Raw genomic sequence first — 19,637 nt, 5'->3', positions numbered from 1 at the left:
AAGATGCTTCGGAGATTCATTTGCCACAATCACAGTTAAGAGACATCTTATGACAGTAAGATGAGGTAGGGAAAATGTACAGAAGAAAATAACAAGTCTTACGTATCCACAGACTACAAGGCAGTGGGATAAGTGCTTTATATACGTTACTGCATTTATCCTAACACTTCCTCTCTTAGATCACGAACTCTATGAAAGGAATCATCTCTTTGTTCACGACACATATTAACATCCTCAGATATTCATAATATTTAGCTATAGCCTCAGAAGCTAGCAAGAGCAGGGAGTTCCTATCTTGGCTCAGCAGGAATGAATCTGATTAGTATCCATGAGGATGCAGGTTCAATCCCTGGTCTCACTCAGTGGGTTAAGGATCCAGCGTTGCCGTGAGCCGTGGTGGAGGTCACAGATGTGGCTTGGATCTGGAGTTACTGTGGTTGTGGCATCGGTCAGCACCTACAGCTAGGATTCAAACCCTAGCCTAGGAACCTCCATATGCCGAAAGTGCAGCCCTAAAAAGACCAAAAAAAAAAAAAAAAAAAAAAAGCAGCAGCAGCAGCAGCTAGCAGGATCGGGTATTCAGTGGGTTTTTAAAAAAAATTTTAGGGGCTTTCTTTTGGGGGAGCTGTCTTTTTGGGGCCATACCCACGGCATATGGAGAGTCCCAGGCTAGGGATTGAATTGGAGCTGAAGCCACCGGCCTTTGCCACAGCAACGCAGGATCCAAACGGCATCTGCAACCTACACCACAGCTCACGGCAATGCCGGATTCTTACCCCACTGAGCGAGGCCAGGGATTGAACCCAAATCCTCATGGATCCTAGTTGGGATTGTTAACCACTGAGCCACGAAGGGAACTCCTAATGTAGTATCATTGAAAAACAAGAATCCATTTATGTTTCTATCAAAATTATAGCAAAGATTTAATTTATCCTGTAATGGTATTATTTATACTGTAGAATATCTGGGCTACAGAAGGGTGAATCACCTCTTCCAAGACAGATTTGAAAGTAGGTTAAAAGTACCCAGTGTCAGAGTTCCCTGGGGGCCTAGTGATTAAGGATCTGGGGTTGTCACGGCTGTGGCATGAGTTCAGTCCCTGGCCTGGGAACTTCTGTATGCTGTGAGCAATGCCAGAAAAAAAAAAAAAAAAAAACACTCTATGTCATTCATAAAATCATAGGGCTACTCAGTGAGATAATCTGCTCTCTTCTTATCATGGGACTCCACGATGCCCTCAATAAATGGTCCTCTGAGGAGCAAGACTACCTGTAACATCTTTTCCTTCCTAGTGGGAATCTATTAAAGTTGTATCCACTGCAAATTTTTCCACGCTCTTTTGTGAACACCGACATAAATTAAAATAGGCAAAAATCCTAACATGGCCCCCCAGATCCCCACACCGCGGTATAAACGCCCTGTGTAACCTCCAAGACTGGCTAGGATGGGTCTTACTCCGTGGTGACATGACATTACATGGCACAGCTGGTTTTGAAAAAGGAAGATTATCTGGGTGGGAATGACCTAATCATCTGAGTCTTTTAAATCTGGGTCTAGAGGTCAGAGACAGAAATCAAGGAGAGGTGAAGCAGGACACAGATTCCATGTGAGAAAATATTTTCCACACTTAAACCACTCCCCGGCTTTGAAGATGGAGGGGGCCGGGGGGCAAGGACCTTCTCTAGGAGCTGAGAGTGACCTCCTGCCAGCAGTAAGTGAGAAAATGGGGAGCTCAGCCCTCAAGGAACTGGATTCTGCCAACAACCTGAAGGAACTTGACAGCAGATTCTTCTCCAGAACCTCCAGAACAGACCTCAGCCTGGCTGACATGTTGATTTCAGCCTTGCAAAAACCTAGGCAGAGAAGCCTGTCCCATCATGCAGGTGATAAAAGAGAGTTGTTTTTAAACCACTGCTTTGTGGTTGGTTTGTTACAAAGCAATAAAGAATGAATGCATAAACTGTTGATCTCGAAGGCAAAGGACCAAAGCATTGAAAATAATCATTGTTGGATTCCCTTGTGGAGCAGCAGGTGGAGGACCTGGTGGTGTCACCGTCGTAGCTTGGGTTGCTGCTCTGGCATTGGTTTGGTCCCTGGGCTGGGAATTTCACATGCTGTGGGCGCAGCCAAAAAAAAAAAAAAAAAAAATCATTATTATGTTACATATTTGTCCTCTAGTAAATCAAAATGAAAGATGATAAATATGAGAATTCTAGGTGATTACCTACTTCTAAAAACAGTCACTTAAAACCCAACCCACAGAGCAGGAAAATAAAATACACAGAACTTTAAAACAGACCTAATGGGTTCCAGTACAACAGAAAATGCTAGCTTTGCTTAATTCGGGAGGCACAGGCTGCTAGCGCAGCAGTTACTTCCATGCCCATAGTTTCACTTCCCTGGAGCCCAGAGCTCTCACTCTGCAAGGCCAGAAAGGAACTGATGTTGCTTATGTATCAAGGAATTAATATTTTTTCTTCAATTTTGCAATGCTGGAGATTTTGCATTTGTTAAGTTCGAATCCTTGAATGGAAAAAAACGTAATTTTTAGGCAAGCAGATTTATTTATTTATTTGTTTGTTTGTTTGTTGCTTTTTAGGGCTGTACCAGCAGCATATGGAAGTTCCCAGGCTAGGGGTCCAATCTGAGCTGTAGCCGCCAGCCTATACCACAGCCACAGCAATGCCAGATCCAAGCCCTGTGTGCAACCTACACCACAACTTACAGCAACACTGGATCCTTAATCCACTGAGCAAGGCCAGGGATGGAACCCACAACCCGAAACCTCATGGTTCCTAGTCGGATTCGTTTCTGCTGTGGTACAAGGGAACTCCAGGCAGGCAGATTTAAAATGCTGCTATGGAATCCTTTTGCCCTTTGATTTGGGGAATTCTGATTACAGATTATAATACTCAAAGTATTATCACCTGGATAAGCTCAATTTATATTCATACTGTAACACGCACGGAACGTGGGGCCCAGTGAAGTCCTGCAAACGTCACATTTGAAGACACCTGTAAAGCTTCCTCAGACACCTGCAAACTGACATCCTCCTGACCTCTCAATGAGAGCAAAAAATGGTGGCCAACCAAGGCAAGTATCCAGAAGAGAGCCTGCTATTGTGTCGAGCAGACAGCATGCCAAGAGACAATTTATAACATGCCAGGCTGTGTCCCTGCGGAGTGTTCTGAGTTAGACCAGATGCCCATGTGAGGGCTCACTCCTGGGTCAGACGAAAGGGTAAGCCAATGACATTCAAGCTACGAAAAACAGATTTCTTCATGAGTCAGAATATGTGCAAGACAAAGAGAGAGAGGGCAGCTCAGCCATAATTCCATCTGGCTCAGCAGATCTTAGAAGAGGAGACGAAGGGGGTAATTTGAAGAAATTACGGTATTCTCAGAGCAAATAAAACAAACCTTTTCTCCGAACAGGCCTATAGCCAATGTGGAAATGGAAACACAAAACCACCCCACCCATTCAAAAGTGACCATCAGAGGATGTCACACTGAAAGAGAAGTTCAGATACAATTTCTTTGTCTATTCTGACCACTGTGCAGTTTTTTTTGTCTTTGTTTTGTTTTGTTTGGGGTTTTTTTTTTTTGTTTTGGGTTTTTTGGGGTTTTTTTTTTGGTGTGTGTGTGTGGTTCATTTCATTCCCGATGTGCCATGATGGGCACTCCAGTGCAGTTTTCTTTTAAATAAATTCTACAATGGCACTTTAAGCATAAATTCTGATCCTGGACAGAGTCAGTTAGCAGCCAGAAAAGTCAGACCTGGGGGACATAAATGAGGTGCCGCTGAAAGAAGGACAAACCCTCCCAGGTGACTACATCAAGAATTAGAGTGAGTATGTACACGTGGTTACAAAAATAACAGAAGATTTGGTAACTACGAATTGCTTTAAAATAAATGAAAGTGAATTAAACAACTCATTTCTGCTCTTCTTTTGGGATTTCCACACCTTGTGTCAGCTGGTCCCACTGAGGCACAGCTGGACAAATCAGCCTCCGAGGGATGCGCCAGCAGTCACAGGACCACAAATGCACAGAACTGGTTCCTTTTCTTGGAACCAATTGGTTCTTTTTCTTGGAAATTCTGAAGAGGGTGCCAACCACATTCAAAGCTAGGTTTGCAGAGCTCTCCAAGGAGAAATTCTGCCCCACTGCTAAAGAATTGCTTCAAAATCTCACCACACAAGTGGCTCATGAAATAAACGCGCTGGGGGTAAAACCCACCAGAAGATGCGTCTGGTGTTAAATGCTGATGCAGAATAAGCAGCAAGAGAGAAATGAGAGAAAGGACAAAGATAAAAGATCTGAACAGCTCTTTCCAATGGTGAAACAAATAAACAAAACTATGCTAGCTTGGGAGTAATGTTTGTACTCCTGGATCCTTCCATTGGTGACCTGCTTCTCTGCCAAGAATGCCTCTCTTTCCGGAGCAGTTAAGTGATGCTACTAGGTGAACCAGGGGTAGCCTAAATGCTTGAGCATCCCATGTCAAAAGAAATGTAAACCCAGGGCTTTCTGTCTACTGGCACTATTTCAAAAAGCACAGCCTTTGCAGTTAGAGTGACTGTGTATGTTACTTAGCCTCTCTGAGCTTGTTTTTCTCATATGCTGGATGTGGACAGATATTTATTTAAGGTTTATGACTTGCAGGTGATAAAACCACACATATATTGCAGGGCAGAGCATTCTGATACAGCAGGGTGCTCAGTGAGTGCAGGTTCCCTTACTCATCCTTTTTGGATCCCCATCTAATTTTTAAGGTAGGCACATGTAATTAATCGCACCCCAGGACTCTCCTGCCATCTGCAGTAACTGGGTAGGGAGGAGAGAAAGCCTAACACGAGAATTTACCAGGTTGATCCAACTTTAATGACTTTCAGCGTTGAGTGACTTTTGTCCCCATTTTTCCATGCTATGACAACACGACTCCCTCTCTCTCTCTCTCTCTCTTTCTCTCTCTCTCTCTCTCCCCCGCCCCCATCACCTCAATAATTCCAGGAGCAGTAGATCTTAGGACTCTTTCCTGGTTTTCCAAAAGCGACCGGCAAAAATTTGCCTTTATTAAAATCATGTAGTCTCCTGGCAAAATCCTACAAGAGCAAGTACTTTTCTGCAAAATTTCTCCCTAGATTAAAGGTTTGCAAACCGAAGCACATATTAACACACAGGGTCGGTGTAAGACAGAAATAGTTCATGGATCAAACAGCCCCAAGCTTTGAGCCAGGAGAGGAAGGGTCAGAGTGTCCTCCCCCTGAGCTTCCGGCTCACAGCTGGTGGCCCAGCTTGCCTGGCCTGCTCTCTGTGCCTCTTCAGCACCTGCAGCCCACCCCAGACTCCAAAAGAACTTTACAGGAATTTGTTCAGCAAATGTCCGCAGCAGCTCTATTCAAAATTAAGCTCTTGTACATGCTTTCAAAAGCTATGATCTAAAGAATTCTGAAAACTCCTTGATTGTCTTAATCTGCAATCTGTCTCCTATGGCTGTTCAGCATTAACTAACATCAGGCTCTTCTGATAAATCTACCTGCCATGGACATGGGAAATTCTCCCAGTCCATCTTTGTTTTTTTCTTGTGCCTATCCATTAATTTCCTAAAGATGAGCCTGAGTTTAGAATATGAAACTGTGCACATTAGTAAAAAGACAGCAATATGTCAATGAAAATATGTTACAAAAACATAGGAGGGACAAATATCACCCATTCGTGTTATAGCACCTCTAAAAGTCCTGGCTACAAGGTAGTTGTTTGGGAAGAAACAATTCATCACTAGTGATGGGACAAAGTTTTGGCTTCTGAAGTCCAAGTTTCAGGTAGCACAAAGCAGAACTCTATGATTTCAAGCCTGCATGTGCAGACAAACACACTACACAAACACATGCACCGTCGGACAATTTCTATACATCCTTATATAATGAGCCAGCAAGCCTTAGGCCTACTTAGAACTTAAAACCAGTGTATTTACTAACACCTGTCTTAACACGAGTACAGTAAGCCATCCGCTTCCTGAGGCTTTTGTAGCGAGAGCCAGAAAATGAACATGTGCTTTGGACTATGCTGAAGTGTTATTTAAAGTGCTGTCATTTAACTTAAAGACACGAGGGGTTTGAAGGGGCTGCGTCCCATCTCAGCGACACCTTAGGAATGGTCAGCCGGAAGTCAGAAGATTACATTCAAGCTAAATGCAAGGAAATCCTCTTACCGCGCATTCACCCTACGGCAAGAAAGGAGCCTAGTGAGAGAGTTCGCACCCCCTTTTCCTTCTCGCCAGTCCCTTGTCCTGGCCTCCGCCCTCCCCCTACACCCCGAATCCACTTGTTCTGACATCTACCTGGCCCAACCAGACAAATTGGCTCTTGGTTCTCTGCCTGCCCCTCCAGAGGCGTTCCCACAGCCAACGGCCAAAGCAAACGCTGTCTTCAGGGTGAGACCCACATTCTGTGGCTTCATCACCTCTGACACGAGTTCCTAGAAGATCCTCTCGCATTAGTTCAGTGCAGTTACCAGCAGTGTTAACTGGATACTTGGCACTGCAGCTAGCCCAAGGAATGAACAGGGCAAGCATACAGGGGTGACCACCACAGCTGCTTCTAAAAACACAACACTCCGCAAGGATTTCATCTTATTCTCAGCCCATGTTTCTCTACAGAGAGTTCTCTGCAGAGCTGTGCTTTAATAGCACATATTTAATTTAAGATGAAGGCTCATTTCTCAAACAACTCTATGGTCAGGTCTTCATACATCCAAAAAGGAAACAAAACAGTCCTCTAGCACTCTTCTTCTAGAGAGGAAACAGCAGACCAGAATCACAGGTGCTATATACACTCAGTTTACCAGATAACCCTTGTCATGGTTTTGTTTTTGGGTTTTTTTTTGTTTTTTGAGGTTTTTTTTTTTTTTTTTTTTTTTGTCTTTTTGCCTTTTCTTGAGCCACTCCCAGGGCACATGGAGGTTCCCAGGCTAGGGGTCGAAGCGGAGCTGTAGCCACCGGCCTATGCCAGAGTCACAGCAACGCGGGATCCAAGCCGCGTCTGAGACCTACACCACAGCTCACAGCAACACTGGATCCTTAACCCACTGAGCAAGGGTAGGGACCGAAGCCGCAACCTCATGGTTCCTAGTCGGATTCGTTAACCACGGCACCACGCCAGGAACTCCACCCTTGTCATTGGTCATACCTCCATAAAGCCAACCACGTGACATTGGATGGAAAATGCATGACTTTGCGGAAGACCCCGTGACGACTCTCTCACCTCGTTTTGAGAAACGGCCTCATTTTTTAGAATAATCAGGTTCCCGGCACTCTGCCCACTTTGGCCTGTGAGGTGCCTGCTGTCACCTGCCGCTGCATGGGCTCCCCCAGGCCCCGGGCCCGTCTGCGCCCCTGTGTTGTAAAACATGAAAGTGTCACTCCCTGAGCCCGCTGTCAGACAGGCCTTGTAGCAGTAGGTCTTGGTGAGGGAGCCGTTCCCTCGCACTTCAATGAAGTGAGGCTGCACTTTGAGGCCGTGCGGGAACCTGGCATCAATATTGTTATTGGCCTGTTTGTACAGCTCTGCAGGGCACCTCTCCCGCACTCCACAGAAGCCTCCACAGCACGCGGTGCCGTATGCGGTGTAGCGGTAGCACTTGATGATGCTCAAAACTATGATTGTCAAAAGAAATATAAAAGACACTGTGCTTAATGCTATTATCAGATAAAGGGTAATTTCAGAGTAGGTCCGAGGACTCCTCACATGCCTCTGAGTATCAGGGAGGATTCTGGAAACCCTGTCCACCACGGCTACCGTAATGGCCACCGAGGCGGACAGGGACGGCTCTCCATTGTCTCGCACCACCACGGTCAGGTTGAAGGTGGTTCCGCTCTCGTCTCCCATCTTCCTGGTAGTCCTAATTTCTCCGGTGTGGAGCTCTACTTTAAAGAGGTCCAGGTCAGAAGTCTGGACCAGATGGTAAAAGAGCCAAGCGTTTTGCCCAGAGTCTGAGTCCATGGCTATGACTTTGGTGACCAGGTAGCCCGCAGGAGCGGTCCGAGGCACCATTTCGATGGCTGCTGAGGAATTGGTTGAGGTAGGGTACAGGATGTAAGGGGCATGGTCGTTCACGTCCACCACGTACACGCTGGCGGTCACAGTGCTGCTCAGGGGTGGGCTCCCCTTGTCCTGGGCCTCCACGGTCACCAAGAACTCCCGAAACTTCTCATAATCAAAGGAGTTGACAGCATAAAGGCTGCCGCTGGCGCTGTTAATGGAGACATAAGAGGTGACGGGCAGCCCTTGAACCTCCCTGTCCAGGAGGGAGTAGGTCACCTCGGCGTTCTCCTTCTCATCTGGGTCTGTGGCCTGCACAGTGCACAGCAACACCCCTGGCAAATTGTTCTCCTGGATGTAGATGGCGTAGGAGTCCTGCAGGAAGCTGGGCGGATTGTCATTGACGTCGGAGATCTCAACCTGCAGTGTCCGCTGGGACCTGAGCGCTGGTACTCCCCCATCAGTGGCTGTCACTGTGATGTTGTAGGCGGCCACCCGCTCCCTGTCCAGGGGGCCACTCACCACCAGCGTGTAGGAGTTTCCGAAGCCATTCAGCCGGAAGGGCAGGGCGGCCTCCAGGCCCAGGCTCACTTTGCGGTTGGGCCCCGAGTCTTGGTCATTGACACTAAGAAGGGCCACAACGGTGTTGAGCGCCGCGTCCTCCGGCACCGGGCTGTACAGGTCCGTGAGCACCACCTCTGGGGCGTTATCATTCACGTCCATGATGTCCACCAACACCTTGCAGTGACCCACCATGGGCACCGGGCCCCGGTCGGTTGCCTGCACATAGATCTGGTAGGAAGAGGCCTCCTCGTAATCCAGCGCTCCACTCACCCGCACTTCCCCCGTGCGGGCGTCGATGCTGAAGAGCTGCCGCTCCCGGTCTGACGTGTAGCTGCTCAAGGAGTACGTGAGCTCCCCGTTGGAGCCCTCATCGGGATCTGAGGCATTCAGCTTCACCACCAGGGTGCCTGGGGGCGCGTCCTCCCGAAGCTGGACGCGGTAGGTGGACTGGTCGAAGGCGGGAGAATTGTCGTTCGTGTCCAGGACCCGGACAGAGATCTGCGCGGTGCCCGAGCGGGCGGGTCTGCCTCCGTCCACGGCCGTGAGAACCAGGTGGTGCAAGGCTGCCTGCTCGCGGTCGAGGCCCTTCCGCAGCACCAGCTCCAGCACCTTACTGTTCTCCTGCAGGGGTTTCAGGTCCAGCTCGAAGTGCTCGCTGGGGCTGAGCTCGTAGGTCTGCACCGAGTTGGTGCCCACGTCGGGGTCCTGTGCGCTCTCTATGTGAAAGCGCGCTCCAGGCGCCACTGATTCGCTTACCTGAAGCTGGTAGTCGGGCCGCGGGAAGCGCGGCGAGTTGTCGTTGATGTCCAGGACCTCCACCCCCACGGCGCTCACCGCCACCGGGCTGTGCGCCAACACTTCCAAGCTGAGCAGGCAGCGAGGCCGCTGCTCGCACAGCGCCTCCCGGTCAATGCGCTCGTTGACGAAGAGCTCCCCGCTGGACAGGTCCAGCTCCAGGTAGCGCGGGCTGGGCGCACCCAGGTGGTTGATGCGCAGGCAGCCGGGCCCCAAGCGCTGCAGCTCCAGCCCCAGCGCGCGAGCCACGTTGCCCACGAGCGTGCCGGGGGTCTGCTCCTCCGGGACCGAGTATCGCAGCTGGGAGGCCGCTGGGCCCGGCAGCAGCAGGAACAGCAGGAGAAGCAGCAGCAACAGAAGCAGCCAGGACATGGGCGGCCGGAGCCGTGGATGCTCTGTCGCCGCAGGTCTGGTGCCCGCCAGCTCCATAGCCACCGGCCGCGGCGGAGGCAGCCGGGCAGGGCCGGAGACCGCAGCTTCCCCAGCGGTGCTCCACGCCCGCGCCGCGCCTCCGCCTCCGCTCGTGCCGCCCTGCGCCCGCTCCCCCAAGCCTCACGCGCTAGCAAACACCGGGGACCGCTCCCCTCGTGGGCCGCCGGGAGGGCGCCTGGCCCCGCGGTCCGCTCCGACTCCCCATGTCCCAGCTCCTCCGCTCGCCTCGGAGTCGCTCAGCCGGGCTCCGCTTCCTGCCGCTGCTGCTGGTCCAGGGGGAGGGGAGAGGAAGCAGAAGGGGAGGGGGAGGAGGGCTCAGCAAGTCCAGCTCCGATGCCGCACCGAGGTGGCAGACGGCGACCTGGCCTGCCCAGTCGCTCCGGCTACTCCACCCCCAGCTCCTTCACCCGCGACCCGCCGGATCCCAGGAGACCACGGGAACACGGCCACTCCCTTTCTCCCTGCCCCCACTGTCCTGGTCCTCCGGTCGCCACCGTTCCCCGGCTGCATAGCCGGTCTCGTAAGGAGACTGTTCCAGGAAAAGCACTGAAGTCTCTAGGACTCGGACTGTCAGCTCCCAGGAAAAGATTTCCAAGCGCAATTCAAGAAAATGCACCGGGGGCCTTGGCTTAGGACGGGTATCTGGGCGGCGGCTCGGTGCTCAAAGGAAACAAACGCCAGAGAGGCACTCTGAGGTCCCCGATGATGGGGATTCTTTCCCGGACCCCAACATTTCCCCCAATAGTCTTAAATACTGCAGAAGGTGTTCAACCCCTAGGGCAGAGGGGAGGGGGATGGCAGGAGCTGCCCTCTTTCACAAAGAAAGCCTACAACTAGCATCTTTGGATCCAACACTCAATTCTGCTCTAGCCAAGTGGCCCTTACTTTCCAGTGTGTGCCTTGGCAAATAACCAATATTTAAGGCTTCAAAATTCTCTCTTAAAAAATAATAATAATAAAGGCTCCATGAAGGTGCAGGCTAAGCTCTTATTGGACCCCTTTTGATCATAGAGGGGAGAACCTGGTAAAATTTTAAAGAGATTCTTCCATCTAGCTTTTCCTCGTTTTACTTCAAATCTTTTTCATTTATCACCCAAGACGTTTTCTTTATTCTTTCAAAAGTGATTTAATTTTTTTTTTCTTTAATGAATGACAGTGTCTTCGAGAGCCTGCAAAACCATTACATCGAAAGAGTTACTCTTGATTTCCCAGGCCTGGCTAGAATCCGGACTCCATAAAGGCTTTGCAGGAAAAGTCTGCTGTTCTTCAGCACATGTGGGAGGCTGAGATCAATCTTACACCAGCCAGCAATTTCAATGGCTGCAGCTCATTTTCCATAAACATAAGGCTCCTTTACACCTCTGGGTCTCTGCTCCCCTAAGACTCCCCTGCCTTGTATTGCTGCAGAAGCAGCAAAATGATAACCACTTGTCTTCAGGGAACACGAAGGCAGCAGGAGCAGAGGAAGCCTTTCCATGCTGTGTCATTGCCTCTCCTTCTCCATTCTGAATATCCACTCTTCCCAGGCTCTCTTGTCTCTTCCACAGGAGTTTAAAGTTCATGACTCCACGTGCAAAAAGCACTCACTAAAATGTCCTCTCTCATCCCCTTCTCTCAGCATCCTCTCACCCCTAGATCTTCCTCTGTGGGTCATTTTCTAGCTATGAACTGGACCAAAGGCAGAATGAAACCCGACATTTGGCCATAGATGAAGGAGCCAAGGCAGCCCGGTTCCAAAGGCCTAGAGCAGCGCATCTCTTCTTCCCACCCACCTAATGCACTCGCTGTCCACGCCACAACCTAACCCATTTGACTCCAGAGAAGCTCCCAGCATCCTCCTGTGCCTGCTGCATCTTATTTATTTGTCCTCTTTGTTCCCTCAAGGGTGCAGAGTGGAAAGCAATTATCATCAAATGCTATTCCTGTCTCCCTTCTTAGGCCTCTGGCTTCTCCCACTGTCTGCTTTCTCCCAAAATGTCCCTGCAGTAACTCTGTCTCTGTTTGCTGTGGTAATTTGATCTCAGAAAGCCTTCAACTCCCAAGTGCATGAATTGTAGGCATGGCCTATGTCTTCACCCATTCCTTAGTTCTGAAAATAAATGGCTTATAAGTGGAATCAAGTTAAAAGCTGTCAAGAAGAATGACCTTTTCTTCTCTCACCTCCTCCCAGGCTTTCACAGTGGCTGCCACCTTTGCTCATAGTTCAGAAACCTGGTCACTGGGGTAGTGACCATGAGTGGACCTGTGCCCCTGAAAAGATCCCAGCACTTAAGGAAGAGATTAAAATGACAGAGGCTTGGTAATGTTTTTAATGGAAGCCCCCAAGTGGTGTATCTCAGGAGAAAACCCCGGGCTCCTCTTTTAGCAATACTGTCATCTTCCAGCAAGGGCACCTGCCAAGTTGTCCACTTGGATGTGCCAGGGTCATAAGCTTCAACTCGGACTTACTCCCTCAGTGATTGAGAAGGCAAACTTAGAGCCAACACAAATCAGCCACCTCTTCAAAGACATACAAAAGAGACGGTGTCCTCTGCACGTGCCACCACCATGATTCAGTTCCCCAGACTACTGCACCTGTCTCTTGCCAGCCTTACTAGCTGGTGAAATGGGACTGCTTAGATTGCTGGCAAGTGTCTACAGATATTAGTGCTAATGCCTCAACCACATCACTATGCATCCCTTCTTTTCCTTGGACCTTCAAGAAGCCCCTACTGCAAAGCAAAATAGCACAGTGGTTAGAACACAGATTTTGAAGTCGGTCACACCCCCCGCCAATGACTGACTGTGTGGCCCTGGTTATGTTACTTAACCCAGGCCTCCGTTTACTCATCTGGGGAAGACAATTTTAAGCAAACCCATAGGATTGTAATGGTTACATGAGATGATATATAATACACTCTGAGAGAATTTAAGAAGTACGAACTTGCACTTAACAAAATAAATGAGTCTCGGGTATGAAGTGTACAGTATGGGGAATGTGGTCAATAATAATGCGACATCTTTGTGTGGTGACAAATGGTAGCCACACTTACTGTGGCGATCATTTTGTAACACATAGTAAGATGGAATGACTGTGCTGTGACCTAGGAACTAACATAGTGCTGTAGGTCCATGATACTTCACACACAAATCAGCTCATAGAAAAAGAGATCAGATTTGTGGTTACCAGAGGTGTGGGGGGTGGGGAGGAGAGAGGCAGGTGCATGAAGGTCATCAAAAGTTACAGACTTCTAGTTATGGGGTAAAGAAGCACTAGGGTATAATACACAACATGATAAATACATTAACACTGCTGAATGTTATATAGGAAAGGTGTTAAAAAAAATAAATCCTGAGAGCTCTCATCACAAAGAAAGCGTTTTTCTTTTTCTTTTGTTTTGTATCTACATGAGATGATGGCTGTCCATTAAACTTCTTATGGCAGTCAGTTCATGACGCATGTAAGTTACAGCATCATACTATCCGCCTTAAACTTACACAGTGCTTATGTCAATTATACGCAATAAAACTAGAAGTTTTTTACCCAATGAAACTGAAAGTAAAAAAAACCAACCTGCAGGGTAGCTGACAAGTACATCGTTATTATTGTTATTAAAATGCAATGATTTATTATCCTCAGATTACACCTTAGTTGACAGTCTATATACAGCATGGCCCTTTAAGGTATCACAGATAACCTGTAACTATGCCAGACAGGAGGTCAGAGATGATGGGGGAGATGAGAACGTGCCAAAGTTAAGCTTTCCCAATTATTTCTAGAGCTTATCCTCTATGAACTAAATATACAACTGTATTTGTGCAGTTCTCTCAAATCAATATAGCTTTCCTCGGGGAGTTCCCTGGCGGTGTAGTGGTTAAGACTTATTGCTTTCATTGACGTGGCCTGGGTTCAGTCCCTGGTCTGGCAACTGACGTCCCACATCAAGCTGCTGTGTGCTGTGGCAAAAAAGAAAAGAAAGGAAAGCTCGCTTCTTTCCTCTCTTTCTAAATCTTCTCTATATAATGAGGTCCATGTCAAAACCCACTTAATTCATGTACCCCTGTCTATTCCAAACATAATGGTCTTTTTTTTTCCCCACCCTCCACATCTTTAGAAACACTGGCATGTATCATTCTTTTATTCATCCAAATGCTTTAATATTATTTCTTTGCCTTAATTATAAGCAGCCTGCAAGCAGAAGCCATGTAAGATACGTCTGTGTATCCTCCACAGTGTGGGAAACCTTATAAAAAATCTCAATAAATGGCGATTGTTTCATTTTCTTCAGATCCCTTTTTAGCAAATTCAAGAGCTGCTACTTCCCCCTTTTCCCCCATGTGAGAGGAGGTGGGTGAGAGGGCTCAAGAGCCTGCAATGAGTTTCCCTTTAAAACATGAAATACAAAATATTTCAAACCTGGAAAACTGAATTCTACTAATGTTGCTGGTCACTAAGAAGGGCTCTGCTCCAAAGTATTGTGTTATCTTATCATTCTTTCTACTTTCTACTATTATAAAATAGAGGTACTCTTTGTTCATAACTAACAAGGGAAGTGACATGATATGAAAAGTACCACAAAAAGACATGATTTTGTTGAACCCCTCATTAGACAAGAACTTTGAAACAGTATACCCAGTATCTGTAAAAGGCATCTATCATGAGGTCACTGGACACAAGAGCAAAACAACCAGAATACAACCAAATCAGCCTATAAGAAACATACTGGTACTCAGTGAACTCTCCTAGCTCGTATTTTCCGTTCTCTCTTATGAGTGCCATTAGAAATTTTACTCTGGGGAAACGACACAATCTGAGCCTTTCGGCCCCAGGGCAAGGGCCTTGCTCTTCAGTGTGATCGGGCTCTGGGCTGACCATTGCGCGAGAATCAGCCAAACAGGGAAGGTTCTAATTCTCAGTTTGAGTTGTGATATTTCTGTTGTCCCACAAACTGGGCACATGACATATAAATTTAAAACAGAGACTAATGAACATCCCAATGTTTAGTGTGGTCCAAAATAGTTTGAAAATTTCATCTTGTCATAAATGAACGGCACCTCTGATCTTTATGCATCTTCAGAAGAAAAGTGCTTACCAATATGGTTTCAGCATTTTTTTTACAGGTACAGCATCCAGTGGATGAAGAGATTTTTTAAAAAAAGGTTTTTCATATGACATGATGGCTGAATTTTTTTCCAATCCCTGCAAAAATTAGCTTTGAGGAAAAAAGATCCTCTAAGTTTTCCGTTCTGAGAAATTAATATACTGTTGATTCTTGATTGAGGCATCTGAAAAATTGCTTAGAATAAACAAAGGAACTCAAACTATCTTTGGACAAGGAATAATAAAAAGGGAGAACCATTAAAGGCTTGGGGCAGATTGTGTAATGTTAACAGATAAAATCAAACTAGTAATTATTTGAGGGCTTTGCTTCTCTATCTGTATTTTCAGCTGAAGCGGCCTACTGAGAATCATAGAACATTAAAGGTTGAGAGATATTTAGAAAATACCTCACCCAAATTCTTTATTTTTCATTGAGCAAAATGTTTAAGTGGAACTCGAAGCTCAAGATCAGTGAGGAGATAGGAGGCATAAAAATGTTGCAATTAAGCCAAGCATCCGTGACAAGATAAATGATCTTCCAGAGTCCTGGAAGAACTTACAGATGTGACTAGAGAATCAAATTTCCTATTTCTAAAAAAGTGCCACTGAGCTCGATATAAATTCCTTCAAAACTCTACTATTACTAAAGTAATTGTTTGTGAGTACTTAGAAATGAAGGCATTCATACTAGGGATTATTTGGGCTTCACTGAAAACTGGGAACATCAAACTGACCACAAAGACTTGAAAAAAATTTCACATGGGCATTTTAGATTTTCAATTGCTAGAATCGTTGATAAGGGAAATTCTATAGGCAGAGTCCAGCTGGAATATACGGAGACATTAAACAAAGTCTCCCCATAAGATGACAAAAAGGAAGAAAGAAAGGCTGCAAGACAGTATAGTTGCACAACTGTTGGAATAACAAGGCCAAAAAGTGTTTATTAGTGGAATGCTCCAGCCTGGAAGGAGAATTCTAGGGGGTGAAGGCAGAGATTCACCATTGGTCCTACCCAAGTATTTTACATAGGATCCTATTCCATTGTTTTCACAACTACAATTTTTCTTTGTCTTTTAGAGACTTCAGCTGGATTTCTTGTATGTATGTATGTATGTATGTGTGTATGTATGTATGTATGCATGACTCAAGACAAGGAAATATCAGGTGTCCAGGCCAATTCAGCAGCAAGTCGAGCTCTCTGGAAGGAGAGCTGCCTAGGCTAAGCCGTGTTTCTAATTCACTAAAATTAGTACCAGTACTCTGTTTGAGGCACAATACATGCCAGAAGTTGGTGAGTTTGTATTTAAGTGAATTTCTGGCTTCTGGTATCGCCATTAAAACCTGTTCCAAGTTTCCATTCATCACTTGAGCTCTTTTATTTTAATAGAAAAACTTGTTTGGCTCTGTTTCTCCTCTGCAATTCTTGGGATTTTAGCCATAGAATAAAAGATGGTGATTTGGCACCAAAGAACATCCTTGTCCCAAGTGGGTTTTAGCCAAAGCATTCATTGATTTGTATACCTTTTTTTTCAATTTCAAAAAAAGCATGTGTTATTACGGTACCTCGAATCTGAACTGTTTTCCAGAATATGAGCTAAGCTTAGTCCAAACGAAGGCCATAGTTTCTCTTTTCTGTATCTACTGTGTTTGCTGCTTGGAGGAAAAAAAAAAAAAAAAAAAAGCAAGCTTACACCTCTACCTCGAAAGGGTCAATTCTCCAAAGTATCTGTTCATATATTCAGAGTATCCAGTAATTGTTGACTTTTTGAGTCATTCTTCTCATGCTGATGCTTTAGGACTGTTTAAATATTATTCCTATTCATGTTACCTCATTTAATCCTCACCAGAGCCCAATGAGATTGGTACTGATGAGGAAACTGGATCCCCAAAAGTTGACGGAATTTATCAGAATCTTCAGGAGGCTCTTTTTCCACGCCCCTGTTTCTTGAGATAGTCATACGACATCTGACCACTACATATGCTATTATCTTAATATCCTAATTAAGAATCATGCTATTGGCCTCAAGCAATTTCCAAGTATTTTATGAGATACTATTCAATTGTTTTCACAACTACAATTTTTTTTTGTCTTTTAGAGACTGCAGTTGGAATATATATATATATATATATATATATATATATACATGTTGGCAACACTCACAGGCATGTAGAAGTTTCCAGGACAGAGATCCAACCCACACCAGAGCGCAGCAACCCAAGCCCCTGCAGTGATAATGCGGGATTCTTAACCCACTGCACCATCCTACCATCTAAAATGACCGGCCTTAGCAAAACTATGATACAAATCACATTTGTATTTCATATCCCAGCCTCTTCTTTTAGTACCATCTTCCCACCTACAACATTCTGCCTAAAAAATGAGGTTTTATTAATGAATTGGACTTTTCTAATATAAATTTCATTCATATTAGAAAAGTATTCCTTGTGATAGATTTTGTTATATAAATCCCTTAGCAGTTATGTGTAAAACACATCAGAAGGTAGGTGAGATATAAATTCTCTAAATTAGCCAAGTTAAGATCTACTATATTTTCTGTGATAGTAAAAGTTCCTTTAGGGCATTTTGATGAAGAATTAATGCTATCTAAAACCTCTATCAAAACTCCTTTTATTAAAGTTAGAGAAGACTTATTATAGTTTCTTCAATTTTCTGATATCCTCAGAACTTTTTACAAAGCATCTTTTAGGTAGTAAAATCCAGGATTAAATTCTACTAGCAATTATAGATCAAGCACCTAGTTAGGGTTTTTGGGGGGGGTTTGTTTTGTTTTTCTTTTTTTTGTTTTTTGTTTGTTTGTTTGTTTGTTTGTTTGCCGCTGTATGCCCATGGCATACAGAAGTTCCTAGGCCAGGGGTTGAACCCGCACCACAGCAATTACAAAACCAGATCCTTAACCCACTGAGCCACCCTGGAGCTACGGACCCTCTTAATAGTAATCTTGCTTGAGGAGTTCCCTTGTGGTGCAGCGGGTTACAGATCCAGCATTATAACTACAGTAGTCCAGGTCACTGCTGTGGCATAGGTTTGTTCCATCCCTGGTCTGGGAATTACTGCATGCTGTAGGCACAGTTAAAAATAATAATAATAGTTTCACTGGTTGTAAAAGCAGACTCTAAGGTTCAAGATCTGACTCTACTGTTTATTGTGTCCTTAGGAAAGTTGTTTTTCCTTTCAATTTCAGCTTGGTAAAATAAGAAAAAAATAGTACTTACTACAAACCATTGCTGCTAGACATTTATTGAGATGAAACATGCAAAAGTTTCATTTTATAAGTCCTCAGTGATTATTAGCCAGAAACAAGAGGGGTGCAGTATGAGGATATAAGTTTCATAAAGTTATCCAAATAACCCAAGGAGAAGGAGGGATGAGTCAAAAGAAAGAGAAAACCAAAATTTCTGCATTCTTTTTTGGCACAGTCAACAGAAATGAGAAGAAAAATCTAGTACAGGTCCTATTTACACAGCATCTCTGCACTTCGGGTCTCAAAGATCTTAATATCATTTAACTTATGCATCTACAACTTGAAGTTGGTTATGCCAACTTCAGCTTTTCAGGCCTAAATAGGAAAATATATATACACAAAAACAACTCAATCAATCAACATTTTAACTTGAGACATTTCTTTATCTGAATCTACTAGGAATTTTCCAATAAACCCAGTGAACCAAAATGGGGCGGTCACTTTAATGAGATATAAAACAGAAGTACAGAATAGTTCAATAATGTACTAGAAATACAGAGTTGATTTCAAGCAGAACTGGGTAAAAGAAAAAAAAAACCACCCCCAACTTTCCCTCTTTCCAGTTCAGTGTTACATCTATTATAACAGAGTTGTCACCTTTGGATATTCAATATCCTTTATAATTAAAATTTCATCATAGCCTCCCATGATGGGTGTTCTGCCTACTCTCAAGCTAGACTAGTATTCCTCTGATCCAATTATCATAAGCTCATTTAAAATCTCAACTGTATATGAAACATTTATTGGTTCATAAATCAGTATATACATAGGATATACTGGACAGCTCTGACTCCTAAGATATGCGGATTTAGGGCTCCTTAAGCTAGCAGGAATTGAAGAATAAAGGGGATTTTCAAATTACAAAAAGTCTTGGAGTTCCTGCCATGGCTCAGTGGAAACAAATCTGACTAGTATCCATGAGGACACAGCTTTGATCCCTGGCCTCACTGTGAGCGGTGGTGCAGGTCGCAGACACGGCTCTGATTTGGCGTTGCTGTGGCTGTGGTGTAGACCGGCAGCTACAGCTCCAATTTGACTCCTAGACTGGGAACCTCCATATGCCGCAGTTGCAGCCCTAAAAAGACCAAAAAAAAAAAAAAAAAAAAAAAAAAAAAGAAAAGAATAAAGAAGAAGTCTTTCCTTCCGAGTGTCAACAGTGTTGTGTTAAGAAAATAGCAGCAACCCTAAAAAAGTCAGACTGAGTTTTCTGGGTACGAGAATGAATACTGCATCCGCGGATGAAAAAAAGATTCTGAGAACATGGCAATTTTACTTTGGGGATAGGCACAGGAAGTTAAATTATTATGAACTGTTCCCTATTCTTAGTTTGTCCCCAGTTTATTTTGAAAAAAATCATGGAGAGATTCGACGGTGTTACAACCCCAAAATGCCAACTTGGAATACAAGACGCAGGCAATCACATTCTTCTCCATAACTATTTTAACTCTTGTATGTTGGACAA

General features: G+C 45.2%; 1 protein-coding gene across 7 annotated transcripts in view; it reads right to left on the bottom strand.

The window, feature by feature from the left end:
* The window catches only part of LOC100621701 (protocadherin alpha-C2), a 109,243-nt gene that overhangs the window by 35,850 nt on the left and 53,756 nt on the right, over positions 1-19,637 (bottom strand). For 2 of the 7 annotated variants that reach the window (XR_014838888.1, XM_021084894.2), the window contains exon 1: positions 7,265-10,081. The exons of 2 other annotated variants lie outside the window; for them this stretch is intronic. Coding sequence is in view for 4 of the 5 variants with exons in the window: in XM_021084894.2 (XP_020940553.1) it covers positions 7,265-9,829 (2,565 nt within the window). In the remaining variant the exon portion in view is untranslated. Of the gene's footprint in view, positions 1-7,189; positions 10,277-19,637 lie in introns of those variants that run through there. 3 more of the 7 variants (XM_085014790.1, XM_085014791.1, XM_021084898.2) reach the window with 2 other exon arrangements.

The sequence above is a fragment of the Sus scrofa genome, chromosome 2 (genome assembly GCF_054392235.1).
Source record: "Sus scrofa isolate SSC_HxYL_T2T_F1_AM1 chromosome 2, Sscrofa_HxYL_maternal_Yorkshire_Landrace_v2.0, whole genome shotgun sequence".
Taxonomy (NCBI): Eukaryota; Metazoa; Chordata; class Mammalia; order Artiodactyla; family Suidae; genus Sus; species Sus scrofa.
Note: the sequence above shows the minus strand (reverse complement) of the source record. Positions and strands in the feature narration are given on the sequence as shown.